The 15,806-nt window shown below is 42.3% G+C and overlaps 1 protein-coding gene across 2 annotated transcripts in view; it reads left to right on the top strand.

Moving 5' to 3' along the window:
* The window catches only part of LOC124119899 (echinoderm microtubule-associated protein-like 6), a 48,069-nt gene that overhangs the window by 7,060 nt on the left and 25,203 nt on the right, over window positions 1–15,806 (top strand). For both annotated transcript variants that reach the window (XM_046482568.2, XM_046482577.2), the window contains exons 7-15: window positions 5,482–5,619; window positions 6,015–6,271; window positions 6,769–6,981; window positions 7,313–7,480; window positions 9,409–9,625; window positions 14,225–14,411; window positions 14,762–14,867; window positions 15,161–15,355; window positions 15,596–15,798. In XM_046482568.2, coding sequence (XP_046338524.1) covers window positions 5,482–5,619; window positions 6,015–6,271; window positions 6,769–6,981; window positions 7,313–7,480; window positions 9,409–9,625; window positions 14,225–14,411; window positions 14,762–14,867; window positions 15,161–15,355; window positions 15,596–15,798 — 1,684 coding nt within the window. The remainder of the gene's footprint in view (window positions 1–5,481; window positions 5,620–6,014; window positions 6,272–6,768; window positions 6,982–7,312; window positions 7,481–9,408; window positions 9,626–14,224; window positions 14,412–14,761; window positions 14,868–15,160; window positions 15,356–15,595; window positions 15,799–15,806) is intronic.

The following is a 15,806-nucleotide window of genomic DNA, read 5'->3' on the forward strand; positions in this document are numbered from 1 at the left end:
CACTTGTTTATTCCTTTGGTCCTTGCACAGCAGTTGATGGCAGCTCATCAGGGCATCTGATGATAAGGAGTACCTACTTTGGCTGAATCATGTAACATATATACCGTATATGACCGCGTATAAGCCGAATTTTGAGGACCAGAAAAAAGATTCTGTAGAAAGGGGTCAGCTTATCCATGGGATACACTTTCATGATAGTATTTTTCAGATCATGATCTGTCAGAAACATCGCCTGAATGACGGTCCGATAGATTACAACTTCCCGAAAGTTTGGAAGATGCCACGACTAGAGCCATTATTGTTATAAATTATAAATAAAGTTATTATTATACACCAATGTTGTCATTATTTAAAAAGTGTTATGCATGTTACTACTTCCGATAATAAGTTTTCAATTGAATGTTCAAAGTTTATCGTTCTTCATGAACTCCACAATCTTTACATGTAACAATATATGTAATTCACAGCTATAATATATAATCTACAGATGAAATCGCCAATAGCTATTACGTACGTTTTGCAAAGTTCATAAATTGATAGTGAACAATTGTCTACCTTTATTGAAAGAGGCAAATAAACAACTGTATCGGCGAGTTATTCCGTTCACCATTTGCAAAAACATGTGATCAGCTGTTTCCTGTGACGTCACAAACGGTGACCACTGGGATTGCTTCCTGTTGTTTAAAAAGCAACACGGTAGACAAGGAAATGAGCACTGATAATAACGGGCCGATTGGTATTGTCATGTTGTTTACACAAACATTTTCAAGTTGTGGGTGCTTAGCGATCGTGTTTGGAGTAGGGGCTTTATTCCTTTGTTTTCGAGAGATTAGTTTAATAAACTGGAGAAGCCTGTGAGTAAGTGATGGTCATTCAATGTGTTCATAGTTTATTTAATTCAATTGGATTAACATACAATAGTGATATAAATATCTGCGGGTACCGGCACGCACCCAACATGGCTCCTCCTACACCTCACTTCAGGCCCTTACAGGAGAAATGCCACTAAATCTACGCAGGGAACATCTAAACCTTAATTTCTGGGCCGCGTCCCAAACAAACCCTCTCATCCAAAACCTATTTAACCAAAACATTAGCCCAAGAAACCAAGCTCTAGCTCGCAAACACCCCTTACTCACCCCAATATCCCAAAGAATAACTAACTACCTCAATGAACACCAAACTCAAAATCTTAAACAAAACTGCAAAAAATCAAATATCTTCACCCCTAAACTCAAAATACCCCAAATAGACACAACGCTAGCTAACCAAATAAATAAACAAACCGACCCAAACATAGCTAAAACCACCACACTTGCATACATACACGAAAATTGGCCAAATTGGTGTCACATTTACACTGACGGATCTTCAGACCCGATCTCCAACCACACAGGCTTCGGAGTCCATACCACACAACCAGTTATATCCACACAATCTTACCGACTCCCTAACAACCAATCTATATTCACGGCCGAACTTATGGGCATGGCCTCAGCCCTGCATAACCAACAATCTATAAACAACAAAAAAAATCCTAATTCTCACTGACTCCCTTAGTGGACTACAAGCCCTCCAAAACAAAAATACCAAAAAACGACCTAAATTCATAAACCAAATACTTAAAGCTCCAACGACCTAACAAAAGCAGGCAAACAAATAACCTTCTTGTGGATCCCCGCCCACGTAGGAATTTACGGCAACGAAAGCGCCGATAAAGCTGCTAAATTATCTCTCAAAATACCAGAAATAAGCCTAAACCTACCCATCTCAAAATCAGAAATTAAAAGTGTAAACAAACAAAAAATAATCAAAAAATGGCATAATCAATATCAAAACTCAAATAGCCAAAAAAAAAAGTGCTCAGAAAACCACTAGCCAAACCTAAAATCCTACACCCCTCTAAACAAATTGACAGATTAATTACAAAACTCCAAACAGGACACACGAACCTAAATAACCACCTAAAACAACTTAAAAGACACACCACAGGCAACTGCCCCCACTGCAAACAACCCGAAACCACAGAAAACGCACTCATCCACTGCACCCACTCCCAAACACACAGAACCACACTACAAACCAACCTAAATCTAAATAAGGTTCCTACTCTAGATGAAATACTAAACCCTCAAAATAAACTAGAAAACTTCAAGGCCCTAGGCATATTCCTAATCAAAACAGACCTAATTAAGCGCATCTAAAAACTAATTAATCTACCAATCCAAAATCCAATAAACATACAAACACCCACCTCACCCGGCTCCCTTAGTTCCCTCCTCCACCCACCTCGGCATTTATTCCAAATTTAAAAATTTCAAAAAAATCAACATAAGCAGCCACTAAAAACCCCCTCTTGCGATGCACACACCACTTTCACCCTTCTCGGAATACACTAAAGGCCCGTGTGCGAAATACGCCGCAGTCGGAAAGCGCACGTTAAATCTTCTATATCAGTCAGTCAGTCGGCACATGTCTTGCAGTCCGACTTGGCAGTGTTTTTTGGCTTTAACTTCCTGGTTCGGCTTATCTGCGGGTCATATCATTTTCTTTCGTATTTCAATGGTCAAGTTAACACCTCGGCTTATCTACGGGGTCGGCTTATCCGCGGTCATATACGGTATACAGAAATAAATATTAGAATTTCAGTTGTTTCATTATTATTGCAGAATGAGTGCCCCTTTGGAGGGCAACTAGACTCATCTTTAGAGACTTATGTCCACTACATGGAAGTCACCACAATTTACGTCCGTTTTAACTGTGACCCAAACCTCTACCTGCTCATCTCTGCCTTGTGACTGTGATGTCTCAGTAGATGTTTGAAGTTGATTGTTCCTATTCTCGTCTTGGCATGCTTCATTCAATCCGGGTGTGTTTGTTAGCTTTGATGAAGCTTTAAAAAAGATGCCAAACTGGCCCACCCTTTTTTCCCTCAGAGATAGCGTGTGCTTTTCTTGTAGAACCAATTAACTGGATACCCCTTCCAGATTGTCTTAGAATCGGAGCTGAATAGGTTCCCTAGTTCAAAGCTGCGCGGTTGTGCTTGAAACGGTGTCCTACATGAAGACACATGTACAGGTTACACACAACCAAATGTTTTCCCATAGACTTCTATAGTAACGTTATATATTTTTTTTAAATAACTAAGCATTCAACAGCTATTACCTGTACGTGTGTGCACAGTTTGGCCTTAGAGCACCAATAAAAACATAAAAAATGACTAGCTCAGCCCGTTCCTTTTCTGAGTACAGCGAGCTGAACACACCACCCCCAGTTTCGCACCAAATGTCACCAATTTGAAAAAAGCTGTGGTCACATTCAGCATAAGTCATCATGTTGAAAAAGACAGTGCTAAATATAGAAAAACATGGTCAGTTTTAATAACTGGATGGATGTACATTTAAAAGACATAAAAATCTTACAGAATATCCTCCAATCACAGCCTGCAGATATCTCTCGATCTGCACTGAAGGCTCCCTACGAAAACCGCACTGTCCCAACTGGTTCTGATTTGGTGTAGTAGATATCATGATGTCCTAGTAACGTAAAGGGGTTTCTCACTTCTTTTATTGCACACCCATTCACAAGTTCTTGTCTTTACGACACTGAACATTCTAACAATCATGTGATTGGCACATAGTTTGAACCAGCCTTCTCATGAACTTCTCATGGTTTTAGTCTAAGACAGGCTGCGCCCAACCGTTCAACCGCGGGATAAATGCTTAGTGTGAGATAAGATAAGTTTAATAATTTATCTAAGCTTAGTTGTATATCTAAGATAAAAAAAATAATAGTCTTGGTTCTCAGGCACCACCTGCATCATCATAAAGTCCACCGTATGTTTCGTTTTATTTGTTAGTTTCAACAATAAAAATCTTTAAATATTCTGCGCCTTGAACACATGCCCCCAGCAGTGAAATGCTACAATACTCAAAAACAGTTCAATGCAATATGGCATGCAGTTACTTCCCTTTACATGCGCACTGCTTTACAAAGCATCTCGTGTTAAGGTCATGACTGCAAGGAGTTTGTGTGCTTGTTTTGTCATTTGGAAATTTGGTGAATGAAAACATGAAATTTCCGATAAAACATCACTAGACATGATAAATCATAAATTCGATGGTATTTCTGTACTCTATGCTGGACAATTTTTTATATGCAGAGATTAAAATTACATGTGTATTTGTAACGTAAATAAGCCCGAAATAGCAATCAGCTGTTCACACATTTTCTCCCCTATCTATCATGTGTATGGATGATTTAGTTTAAAAAATACTTCATGTCATGGCAAATATCATAACTGAAAAGAACTTTCAATACAGTGATAGGAAGACAGAAGACTTTGTATCTCCAATGACAAATGTTTGTTTCAAGGCGACTTCATAGTGAGATGATGTGATTTGCCCATCAGTTCATACACGATTTCGCTGAATTTAATTTATTAAAAATTGAATGAAATCTTGAATAAACGTAATATGATGGATTACAAACGTAAGTCCAGATACACAATGAACACTTTTATAGCCAGATAGTGTAATAACAGGACTAACTTGTATACTTCAGTACGGATTATTTGACATGTTTCTTCCAGTGTTGTGTGCTGAGGATATCATCTTCGTGTTGTGAAATAAAATCAAAGCTCTTTGTATGTGTGTATTATGCACACACTTCTAGCCCAGCGTCAGTCAGATACTGTATTCAAGTATTTTACTCATCACCGAATACATGTATGTAGGGTGGCTCTTTCCCACCCTATTGGATACATACTACATGTAGTTGAACAACAAAAAACATCGCCTGCCCGCAGTATATTTTCAAAAGCCATTGCCGGAGAACCTATTCTTTTATTTATTTAAGCCTTATATCCTTATATACTTATCAAATTTCACATGCTGTATGCCCACCCGACCATCCCTGCATCACAGTTACACCAGCCTGTCCGCTCTAAGAAAGAATGATGTGACTGGTTATGTCAGGTGATCAGATCGTTTGATGTCATAGCGTACCATGGTGATGCTGGGATGTCTTCAGGTGAAATGTTTTTTGAAGCTGGAAACTTTGTTCTAGGTGTTTCCACACCAGGATCAAAAGTAGAAGGAAAAAATGCATACTGTGAGATAGGATAAGCATATAAATACCGGTATACTAATTGGGAAGTATTCAATTCCTGGAAGAAATAAGTTCTGCTATTACCGATATGTCATCATAATCATATAATTGTCCAAAGCAATTTGTTTGCGTTTTTTTCTTCAAAATTCTTGCATAAATTAAATGAAGAAAAAACAGAAAGTATATTATTAATAAGTTTTGCCACGTCATATCAAAGAAATTAACATTTGACATGTCATCATGTAGTATGGCTGGGCCCTCATATGTGAAGTCAGAACCCTTAGAATATCCATGATTACATAATGAGTGTAAAAGTTTTTGTGGTAGAACCCAGGCAAAATATTTCAAAATGCTTGTATTTTGTTTGTACAGTTTGTGGAATATGAACAACTTTGAGTTGTTGTCCAAGGCAACATTAGACCAGAAAATCCGCTCCTGCAGTTTCGACAATGAAGGGCAGCACATTGCAGCAGGATTTACAGATGGTTCTTTCATGGTGCTAAGATCAAGGTAATCCTTTCCTTGTTATCTCTACACTGATTTTCACAGTGTGTAATTCTCAAGATGTTTTCCCTAAAAATACTGCAACCCATGTTACCTATGTAAAAACAAATATGTACATCACCAATTTTATGATGATGTACTTGTATGTTTTACCTGAGGGTACTTCCCTGAAGCTGTGTGTAGTGTTGTGAGGAGGATAATCTCTGTCAGCTTATTCAAATAACTTCATAAAATTAATAATCGGAAACAGTTTATCTGAAAGTAACATGAACACTGCACAGAATCTGACATTAATGTGAAAACTGGTGAACTAAATACAGTATACTCAAAGCCTGACTATTTCAAAGTAATAGACACTTGCATTCAGTCACACTAGATATATGATTATTGTAAATTTCCAGAGACTTGAGTGAAATAGCACATATCAAAGACAGAAAGGAAGTTATCCATGAGATGAAGTACTCGCCGTGTGGCAAGTTTCTGGCAGTGGGCTCCAATGACAACTTTGTGGACATCTACTCAGTGGAGCAGCGTTACAAGCGGGTGGGCACCTGCTCCGGGAACTCCAGCTTCATCACCCACCTGGACTGGTCTGAGGACAGCAAGTACCTGCAGACAAACAGTGGTGCAGCTGAGAGGCTCTTCTTCAAGATGCCAGGTAGGCTTTAACTCTCTAATCATATGAAAAAAAACCACTTGTTCTTTAACTTCTTTTGAGCAGTAATTCTACTAATGTATATGGGTTATGTATTTGTTGTATGCCTTTGTGTTTGGTCATTATTTCCAGTAGATTTTAGTTTTACCATGTGGACTAGAATATGTTGATCTTTCTAAACCAGAAGGATTTTGCTAGACTGTGGCTTCGAACAAGTGGCCAGTGTTTTACACGATGCAGAAATGAGCTTCCAGAATGCGCAAATGTATGAAATGGACACGGCAGAAAATATATATTGCGTCCCAAGGGATAGTAGTCTTTAGGAATGACTTGTTTATCATTAAGATTTGTTAATCCATATTAAATGATCCAGATAATTATTGCAATTTCACTGTATTGTCAGGACAGAAAGTCATAAATGGAGTTTATTCAGATCCTGTGTTATTTTTGTCACCTGCATTGCTATTGTCAGACATATCTATCTGACTCCTGTGTTACAGTGGGGAAGCAGGCAACTAACAAGGAGGAGGTGGGCAGCATCCACTGGGGGACGTTCACTGGCGTCCTCGGCTCCGAGGTCAACGGCATCTGGGAGAAGTACACTGACACCAATGATGTCAATGCGCTAGACTCCAACTTTGGTGGAGAGGTTGCTGTCACTGGGGATGACTTTGGGCTTGTAAAGCTATTTAGATTCCCGTGTTTGAAGAAAGGTGAGTGTTTGCATATAACCTGTTTCTATCATGCCACAGTTACAGTGAGAAATACTCAGATGTTTTCAGTAACGCACGCACGCATGCACACATGCACGTCTCTGTTGTTTTACACCTTAGTAAGCAATTATACAGCTATATTACAAGGCCAATGAACATTTAACATATAATGGGGTTAAGGAGTCAATAGAGTCAAAACAGAAGAAAATAAAGTGATCATGAGGAAGTCATTTCTAAAATTAAAAATAAGTTGCCTTTTAATATCTAAGGATGTTAATTTGAATTTGCATGTGTATTAGTACTGTTACAAAATGGCTTGTTTGATTTTCAGGTGCCAAATTCCGGAGGTATGTTGGACACTCTGCACATGTGACTAATGTTCGGTTCTCTGCGGATCGTCATCACGTGATATCAACAGGTGGAGCTGACCATGCTGTGTTCCAGTGGCGGTATCTACCGGAGGGGGCCACTGATGATGACTTGCCAGAACAGCTCAATGGTAACACTTGGTTATACATCTAATACACAGTCACTCTGACAAGTAGAATATCCAATAAAATACGAACCTCATATGAATCATTTGCAACTTGAATATTAGTTTCATTTTGTACTATTGTATATACCGTATTTTCTTGAGTATAGTGCGCACTTTTTTTCGAAAAAACACAGCTGTGTAGAAGGGGGTGCGCATTATACACGAATTATGAGTTTGGATGTTTTTTTCCCCCATGGAAAGACATTACCGTGAGCACGAAACACCGGGAATACCATGTCAACAAATCCATACTGAAGTACGTAAAATAATTATGTAATTACACTGTCTGGCTATGAAAAGTGTTCTTTGTATATCTGGACTTATGTTTGTAACTTATTTCATTGATTTTTTTCAAAATTCCTTATAATATTGTTTTTATTAATTTCGGCGAAATCGTGTGTGAAGCGATCGGAAGATCGCACAACTCACCGTTATAAACAGCAAGCACGGTCAGAATACCGCTATTGACGCCTTGGAACAAACTTTAGTTGACAGAGAATGGATACATATATCATAAATGACATACTTTGACTCGTTAAAAGTCATATTTGTTTTTGTTTGACGATTCTATGTCAACATGAAATTCTCGCGATCACGTGGTCACGTGCGCGTGAGCCTTGACGGTGACTGGTCAGACATGTTCCATGTAAAAAATAATACCCGGGAATAGCGGTCAGCTGCTTCGCTTAGGGTTATTATTATTTGAAATATGTTTAGTAAAGGTTGCATATAATTAAGAAAATAATGGAATATATTATTCCTGATAAATAAAATAGTTTCAGATACAATTGTTGCCGATCCTTGCATTAAAAATCTTATAAAGTTATATCATTGGGTGTGTCTTGACCGAATCACCGGTCGATTCCAAGAAAACATGTGTACAGCTGATTGCTGTTTCCAGCTTAGTTTACGAGAAAATACGCTAGGTAATCTTAATCCCTAAATATAAAACAATGCCTAGCAGAACAATAAATACTATTTAAACGGTAAATAAACATGTCTGGTGATTTTTTATCTCAAATTTCGAATTTGTACTGACGAAGTTTCTCAGCACCCGTTCGTTTGCCGGACTTCGCTGAAAGGGTACAGTGTAAAAAAATTCTGCGCATAATATTCAAATTTCTTTTTTTTCCAAAATATTGAACCCGCTAGAGGGGGGTGCGCATTATACATGGGTGCGCACTATACTCAAGAAAATACGGTATATAATAATAGGCGCCCTATAGTAGGCTGCCCAGGGACAATGGAGATTGTTTAGATCTAATCAAGCAGCAAATCGGCGTAGCTTTGTGCTGTGCAGTTTTAAGATGGTTCTGTCATCCAATTGGTTGGACACTCACACATCCTCCATAAGGGTTCCTGTAAAACAACAATAATGGGCCTAAAGTAAGAGAGGCCTGTTTGGATACCCTAGCTACTGCAGCGCTCTGCACAATCAACCAACAAACAAGGCAGCTGTGAGGTCCTTATATTCCTTACCAGCTGACCTATGACCATGTCAAAGGGCACAATTTGTAGCTTTATTATTGGATAACCAATCAGCTGGCAACTGATCAGAGCATCCATATCCTAACGCTTTGGAAATCATACTAGAAAATAAAGCTAAAGATGTATAAAAATGCCAGAAAAGATGGGAAAATACTTAACATGCCAACTTATGTGAACAACAAGAGAATGAATGTGCTACAAACCAGTTATGGTAGTTACGTAAACATGTCTGTCGAAATAATAAGGAATGTGCATTATGAAAATTTAACTTACGTATTCTCATTCAATTACAAAGTTAAAAAAAGATTTTGTCGCATCTTAAACAAGAGCAATGCTATGGATAGCTAAAGAAAGAGGAATATATATTCCTGGTCTTGTCACTACCACCATGTCCTTTTCCACAGCATATGTTGACTCCAACAGTGAGGCAAGTGACTCAGATCTCTCTGATATTGGTGAGATTGACTCGGACCTGGAACGTGAGAAGCAAGTCCGATATGACCGAAATCTATACAAAGAGGACACCAAGAACTTCAAGAAGTTGATGAGATCAGACATGAAACCTGGTGATAAGAGGAGCAGTGGACCCACAGACAGCCTCAGGCTGGAGTTTGTCCATGGGTAAGAGCAAACTGGACCGTCATACTTTGATATTCCAGGCTGAATCATATGGGTTTATGAGACATAACTGTTCTAAATGGCTTCTCTTCTCTCAGGGGCGGTGGGGTGGTCTAGTGGTTAAAGAGGGACCTCATCACATTGAAGTCCTGGGTTCAATTCCCTGCATGGTTACAATCTGTGAAGCCAATTTTGGGGGTCCACAGCTAGCTGTGACATTGCTGGAATATTGATAGAAACCGTGTAAAACCCAACTCACTCACTGACTCTCTTTTCCCAATTTATTGAGGGCATGGATGGTGTAAGATGATAGATCCTATATTTTGGTATAAATTCTTGGTTTGAATCCAAGATTCACCTAATTATGATTCTTTGTCTGCCGGTGTCAACACTATATTATATATACGCTTATGGGTTTAATCTAAGTTGTAAACGGCTATGACATGTCACTTTGGGCTTTCCTTCCACATTAAGCTGACGAGCAGTGAAATCTTGTAAATTTGTTCACGGCAACATTAAACACAAACTCACAAGCTCTTCATTAAATGATACAATGTTGAATGATACACCTGATCATGTGAATTACATTAAGTAATACGTTACCACTTGTTTTAAAGAGGCTGTTGTCTCCCACAACTGCTCGGCTGCAGCAGATCCCTTGGTGGTCCTTGGGCTGTCCGGCGATTCCTTGGAGAAAGCCTTCCCGGCGGCCTCAGGTCGGGGTCTCCCGTTGCCTCCCCCGTCATGGAGAAAGGGTTCATTCCCGGTTCATGACCTTGCCTTTCCCGAGGCTGGTCCTACTGCGGAAGCCCATGTTGAGCGGTTGGGTGTCCGTGCCCAATGGGCTGCTACGCAGGCTACCTTGCAGCAGCTGGACACCCTCGCTCGGCGCTCAATGCTTGCCATGTCTCACAGAGACACGTATTTGGCTGCAGCGGCCAGACTGGTCGAAGGTTCTCCCATGGACCGAGACCAGCGCATTTACAACTGCTTGCTCGGTTTAAATGCTTCCCTGGAGTACGTTGCCGGGGCTTTGGCCTTTCTTTCCGGCACGTGCCATTTTCTGATGCGCCATGCGTATCTTGCCGCCTCAGGGTTGGACGCTGCCAACCAGGAAGTGCTCCTTTCGTAGCCTTGGTCTGCGCGGACCCTTTTTAACAACATGATCTTTGTTGGTCGAAGCCTCTCGGCACACACTCGATCTTGTTGGGTCCCTGCATAGACGCCTGGGTGCTGCCCCTAAGCGGAGTGCCCCCCAGGATGCTGCGGCCGGCAAGTCTAAGGGGTCGGGTCCTTCTTCTTCTGTGGGTGGTCAACACGGTCGGATACGGCTATTGGCTAGATCTCAAAGCGGATCTGCCGCTCACCATTGCCCCGTTAGAAGGTTTCTATTCGGAAACCGATCTTCCCATCCTGACCGATGCCATCGGCAGGTTGGTGGAGAAGAGGGCGGTACGGGAAATAACACCGGGGTTTTACTCCAGGATATTTCTCGTTCCCAAGAAGGACAGTGCCAAAACTCATTTAACGAGTTTTACCTGCACAAGCCGCCCAAGTTCATAATGTTGACCTTGGCGGACCTGAAAGCTCTGATCATGTCCGCCGACTGGCTCACATCGATCGACCTGAAGGATGCTTATCTGCATGTTCCGATCCATTCGGACCATCACAAGTATCTCAGGATTGTCTTTCAAGGCAGGCATTATGAGTGGGTAGCACTCCCATTAGGCCTTTCGTCCGCTCCCTGGCTGTTCACCTGGTTAACCACCCCCATAGTGGGGTTCCTCCACAAGAGGGGTGTCAGGTACTTTGCGTACCTGGACGACTCGCTAGTGGCGAATCGGATGACGGACGTGCTGTCTCTTCAACTCGATTTCGCCCTTCGGCTCTTGGATCAATTGGGGTGGATTGTCAATCTCCCCAAGAGCGAGTTAACCCCCTCACAGAACTTGAAGTTCATCGGAGGTTGGTTCGACACGGTGACCCATCGCCTCTTTGTCCCTCCAGACCGGTGGCACAAGATTCAGGTGATGATTGCCAAAGTCTTAGCAGTGCAACAGACGGTTCATTTTTCGGAACAGCTGTTAGGGCTACTTGTGTCAGCCCAGGACTGCACCAAAAGGGGTCGTCTCCAACTCCGCCCGCTGCAACGGTTTCTAAACGGTTGCTCAACGCAGTCAATCACTGGAAGCATCGTCTCGTCGACGCCCGGCTCATGCTGGTGACCGACAACACAACGGTAGCGTATTATGTGAACAAACTGGGGGGAACCCACAGTCAATCGCTACTCGATCTCACGTTCGAGTTTTACGCTCTGGTGGACAGTATCCCGTGCTAGGTACGCGCCCGTCACATTCCTGGTGTTTGTATCACCAGTCCCTGACCCGAGGGCCATCGATCAAGATGCTCTCGCGTTAGACTGGACGGGCATGGATGCTTATGCTTACCCGCCGATGGCATTAATACCACTCATTCTAAGCTGGCTCTGAGGAGTTCGCTGTCGAATGTTGCTGATCACGCCGATGTGGTCGAACAGATCGTGGTACCCCGACTTGCTGGCCCAGCTCACGCCAATTCCACTGCCTGTGAGACCGGATCTACTGATCCACCCTCACACCCGTCAACTTCATCCAAACGCAGGGCCGATCAATCTGCATGCGTGGATGTTGTCACCGAGCGACTGAGGAGTAAAGGTTTTTCTCGTCGGTCTTCAACCAAAAAGGTGTATAATGCACGCTGGGCTATTTTCACGAACTGGTGTTGTAAACATCACATTCATTCGCCAGATAAGGTATCTGTGCAGGATGTTGCTCATTTCATGTCTCACTTACGAGAGACCTGGAAACTCTCCGGGGGTTCCATTGCCAACTATGTCTCTTCCGTTGCTACGGTACTGGACGTTGCTATGTGTACCAGTCTCTCCAAAGAGCCGGTGATTCGGGGTATTATCAAGGGTTTCAAACAGCACGATCTTAAGAAAGGCCGCCTTCGGGCTCTGGCCTGGGGTCTTTCCTTAGTGTTGAAATCACTTACAGAAGCTCCGTATGAACCCTTGAGTAGTGCTTCGTTTCGGCATGTGACTTGGAAAACAGCATTTCTCCTCTCCTTTGCCACGGCGGCACGAGTGTCTGAGATTCATGCACTCGATGTCACTAAAGTACGATTCGATAGGGGCGACGAAGGAGCAGTCTGCCTGGGCCTGCTCATGGGCTTCGTGGCTAAGAATCAGAAATTTGGCCAAACGGAGAGAGAATTCAGTGTAAGATCACACAAGGAAATCTTACATCCTGCTGATGCTGAGGACAGATCACTGTGTCCGGTTAGGGCCCTTAAGTATTATCTTAAGGCCTCGAATGAACTTAGACAAGGGCGTGACCGTCTGTTCATATCGTGTAACCCTAATCGGACTGCTGACATCACTCGCAGCTCGATTGCATTATGGCTTCGTTCTGTCATCAATCTGGCGTACCGGTCTCGTACGGTTGCGGGGTCAAACCTGCATGAGATCAGGGCGCTAGCGGCAACTTTTGCCCTACACTCCAATATCTCTGTTCATAGAATATTGAGAGGTTGTTACTGGCGCTCTGACTAGGTTTTTGCCAATCATTACCTCAGAAAGGTTTCTGATGAAGAAGTGGAGGGTGTGCACCGTCTTGGGCCGCTGATCGCGGCACAAGCCACCTTCTAAGGGGTGTGCCACGCGCAATTCCGAACTCCTCAGGCGTCAGACCTTGCACGGTGGTCAATTTGGGTCGACTCCAATGTTCCCACTGCCGTGGGTACAGGAGTGGGGGTCCCGCAAACCAACGCACACACACCACAGGTGAGGCGGCTTTTTGTGTGTTTTGTCCTTATTTGTATTTTGACAATTATGTATTTAATTGTCTGTCGTGTATTCCAACCTTGTAATGCATGCTTACAAATACAGGAATTAGGTCAGGCGCCTAATGCATACTTGAAGTAGGCTTGCTCTGGGATATACGGTCCAAATGAAATTAATTTCCCTCTTTCCGACTGTTTAACCTGATCTAAGATTTAGCTCACACGGATACTGTGTTCTCCTACACTGCGGCAATGAAATACCTATCCAGTGAGGCCGTTTGGAGTCACCAATCATTTGGCAAAGATGATTGAGCCTTACGGTATGCGCTTGACAGTGCTTTGGTATTTCTATAGGGTAACACCAGGCTTCCGCCTTGTTGTTTACCTCTGCTGGTCGGAAGGAACACAAGCAGTCAGGTTCGGGTTGTAGGTGCTCCCCACCGCCTACTGTGGTAATCAGACTCGGTATAACAAGTGGTAACGTATTTCTTAATGTAATTTGTAGAATTTTCCTATTCGGAATATTCTATAGTAATAGGTTACCACTTTGGCTGATACCCCCCGACCGTACCCCGAGCACTTGCTCTCGCTAGAGACAAGAGTGAAGGGTGTCACATGGCAGCTGAGGTGGCTACGCACGTGCTGCATGAGGGAATTGAGATCTCTGTGATAGATTTCGCTATAAGAGCAGTTGTGGGAGACAACAGCCTCAGTATAACAGTGGTAACGTATTACTATAGAATATTCCGAATAGGAAAATTCTACAATTATGTCTTCTAGGTATCGAGGATATGACTGCCGCAACAACCTGTTCTACACACAGAATGGTGAGATCGTGTACCATGTGGCCTCCGTTGGTATTGTGTACAATAAGGAAAAGCACACCCAGAGGTTCTACACACAGCATACGGATGACATCCTCTGCCTCTGTATACACCCCATTAAGGACCTGGTAGCCACGGGACAGGTGAGAATGTATTCATTCTGTCAAACACATGGACAAACACGTTGACTTAATTGATTCATACCACAGATTCGTGCCTGTATTCCACAGCAATAGTCATGTCAAGGCTTAGGTTATGCAAGGTCTTTAGCATAATAATAAGATGCAAAATCATCATAATTTATCACTTTTGGAAATTAACATTGTTGCCTACTGCTTCTAACAATAATGGATCACTTGCTTTAAGATGGCATTCTGTGTTTGCTTTTTTAATTCCAGGTACTTGTAAATGAAAATGTGGTGTTTGTTTTTGTGTAACCCCTGCATCAGTTCACCTGCTCTTCGTCTTACTCCACTGTCTGTATCATGTGTAGGTTGGTAGAGAGCCGTCAATCCATGTGTGGGATGCCGAGACTTTGAAGACAGGGTCCATCCTGAAGGGACATCATCAGAGGGGAATCTGTGCTGTTGACTTCTCAGGTATGGCATGGATGGAAATGGAAATTGCAATGTTAATTTTGAGCAAAGTTTAGTCAAGTTTACTGTTTTTTACTGCAAGCCATACCACCCTTCTGTTGAAGGAGTTGTACAACTGTCTTCTCATATTTGCACTAGTAAAGTTGATTCAAGTATCAGTAATGGACATAAATGCATGGCTATTGAGGGAAGTGAATTACCTGGCCTTAACAGAGATGAAAAGTGGCTGCTGGCTGGTTTGTTTGGCATTTCACTTCCCTTTATCTTCCCTTTATCATGAGAGTTTTTCTTTACAGGTGATGGCAAGAAGCTTGTGTCGGTGGGTCTGGATGACAACCATTCTGTGGTGGTGTGGGACTGGAAGAAGGGAGAGAAACTTGCTACCACACGGGGACACAAGGACAAGATCTTTGTAGTCAAGTGGAATCCCTTTGAGAACAGCAAACTTGTCACTGTCGGAGTGAAGCACATCAAGTTCTGGTCTCAAACAGGTAGGGTCAAGTATAAGTGTTTTTCCACTTTGTTTCATTCTCTTTCATGTTCTTTTCTTATCTCTACATACCATGACATTGCAGATCTTTGCTCATAATGTCGATCACTGGGTTTTTTTTCTGGTCCTGACTCACTTATTTACAGGCTGCAGTCCTATAGCTGGACTATTTATGAGTTTTGCGTCAAACAACAAACAACCCAAACACTCTGTAAACTGCACACATCTGTTGTAATCACAGGTGGTGGGTTCACCTCTAACCGAGGCACTGTGGGGAAAGTAGCCAAGCTGTGTGACATGCTGTGTGTGGCGTACGGTAAGACAGCAGATGTGTGTTTCTCTGGTGGCAGTGACGGCAATGTTTTCATCTGGAGCGGCATCACACTCCAGAAGACAGTCAAGGCTCATGAGGGCCCAGTGTTTGCCATGCATTCACTTGACAAGGTAGGTAC

Source organism: Haliotis rufescens, unplaced genomic scaffold, assembly GCF_023055435.1.
Source record: "Haliotis rufescens isolate VD_foot unplaced genomic scaffold, xgHalRufe1.0.p SCAF_3, whole genome shotgun sequence".
NCBI classification, from domain to species: domain Eukaryota; kingdom Metazoa; phylum Mollusca; class Gastropoda; order Lepetellida; family Haliotidae; genus Haliotis; species Haliotis rufescens.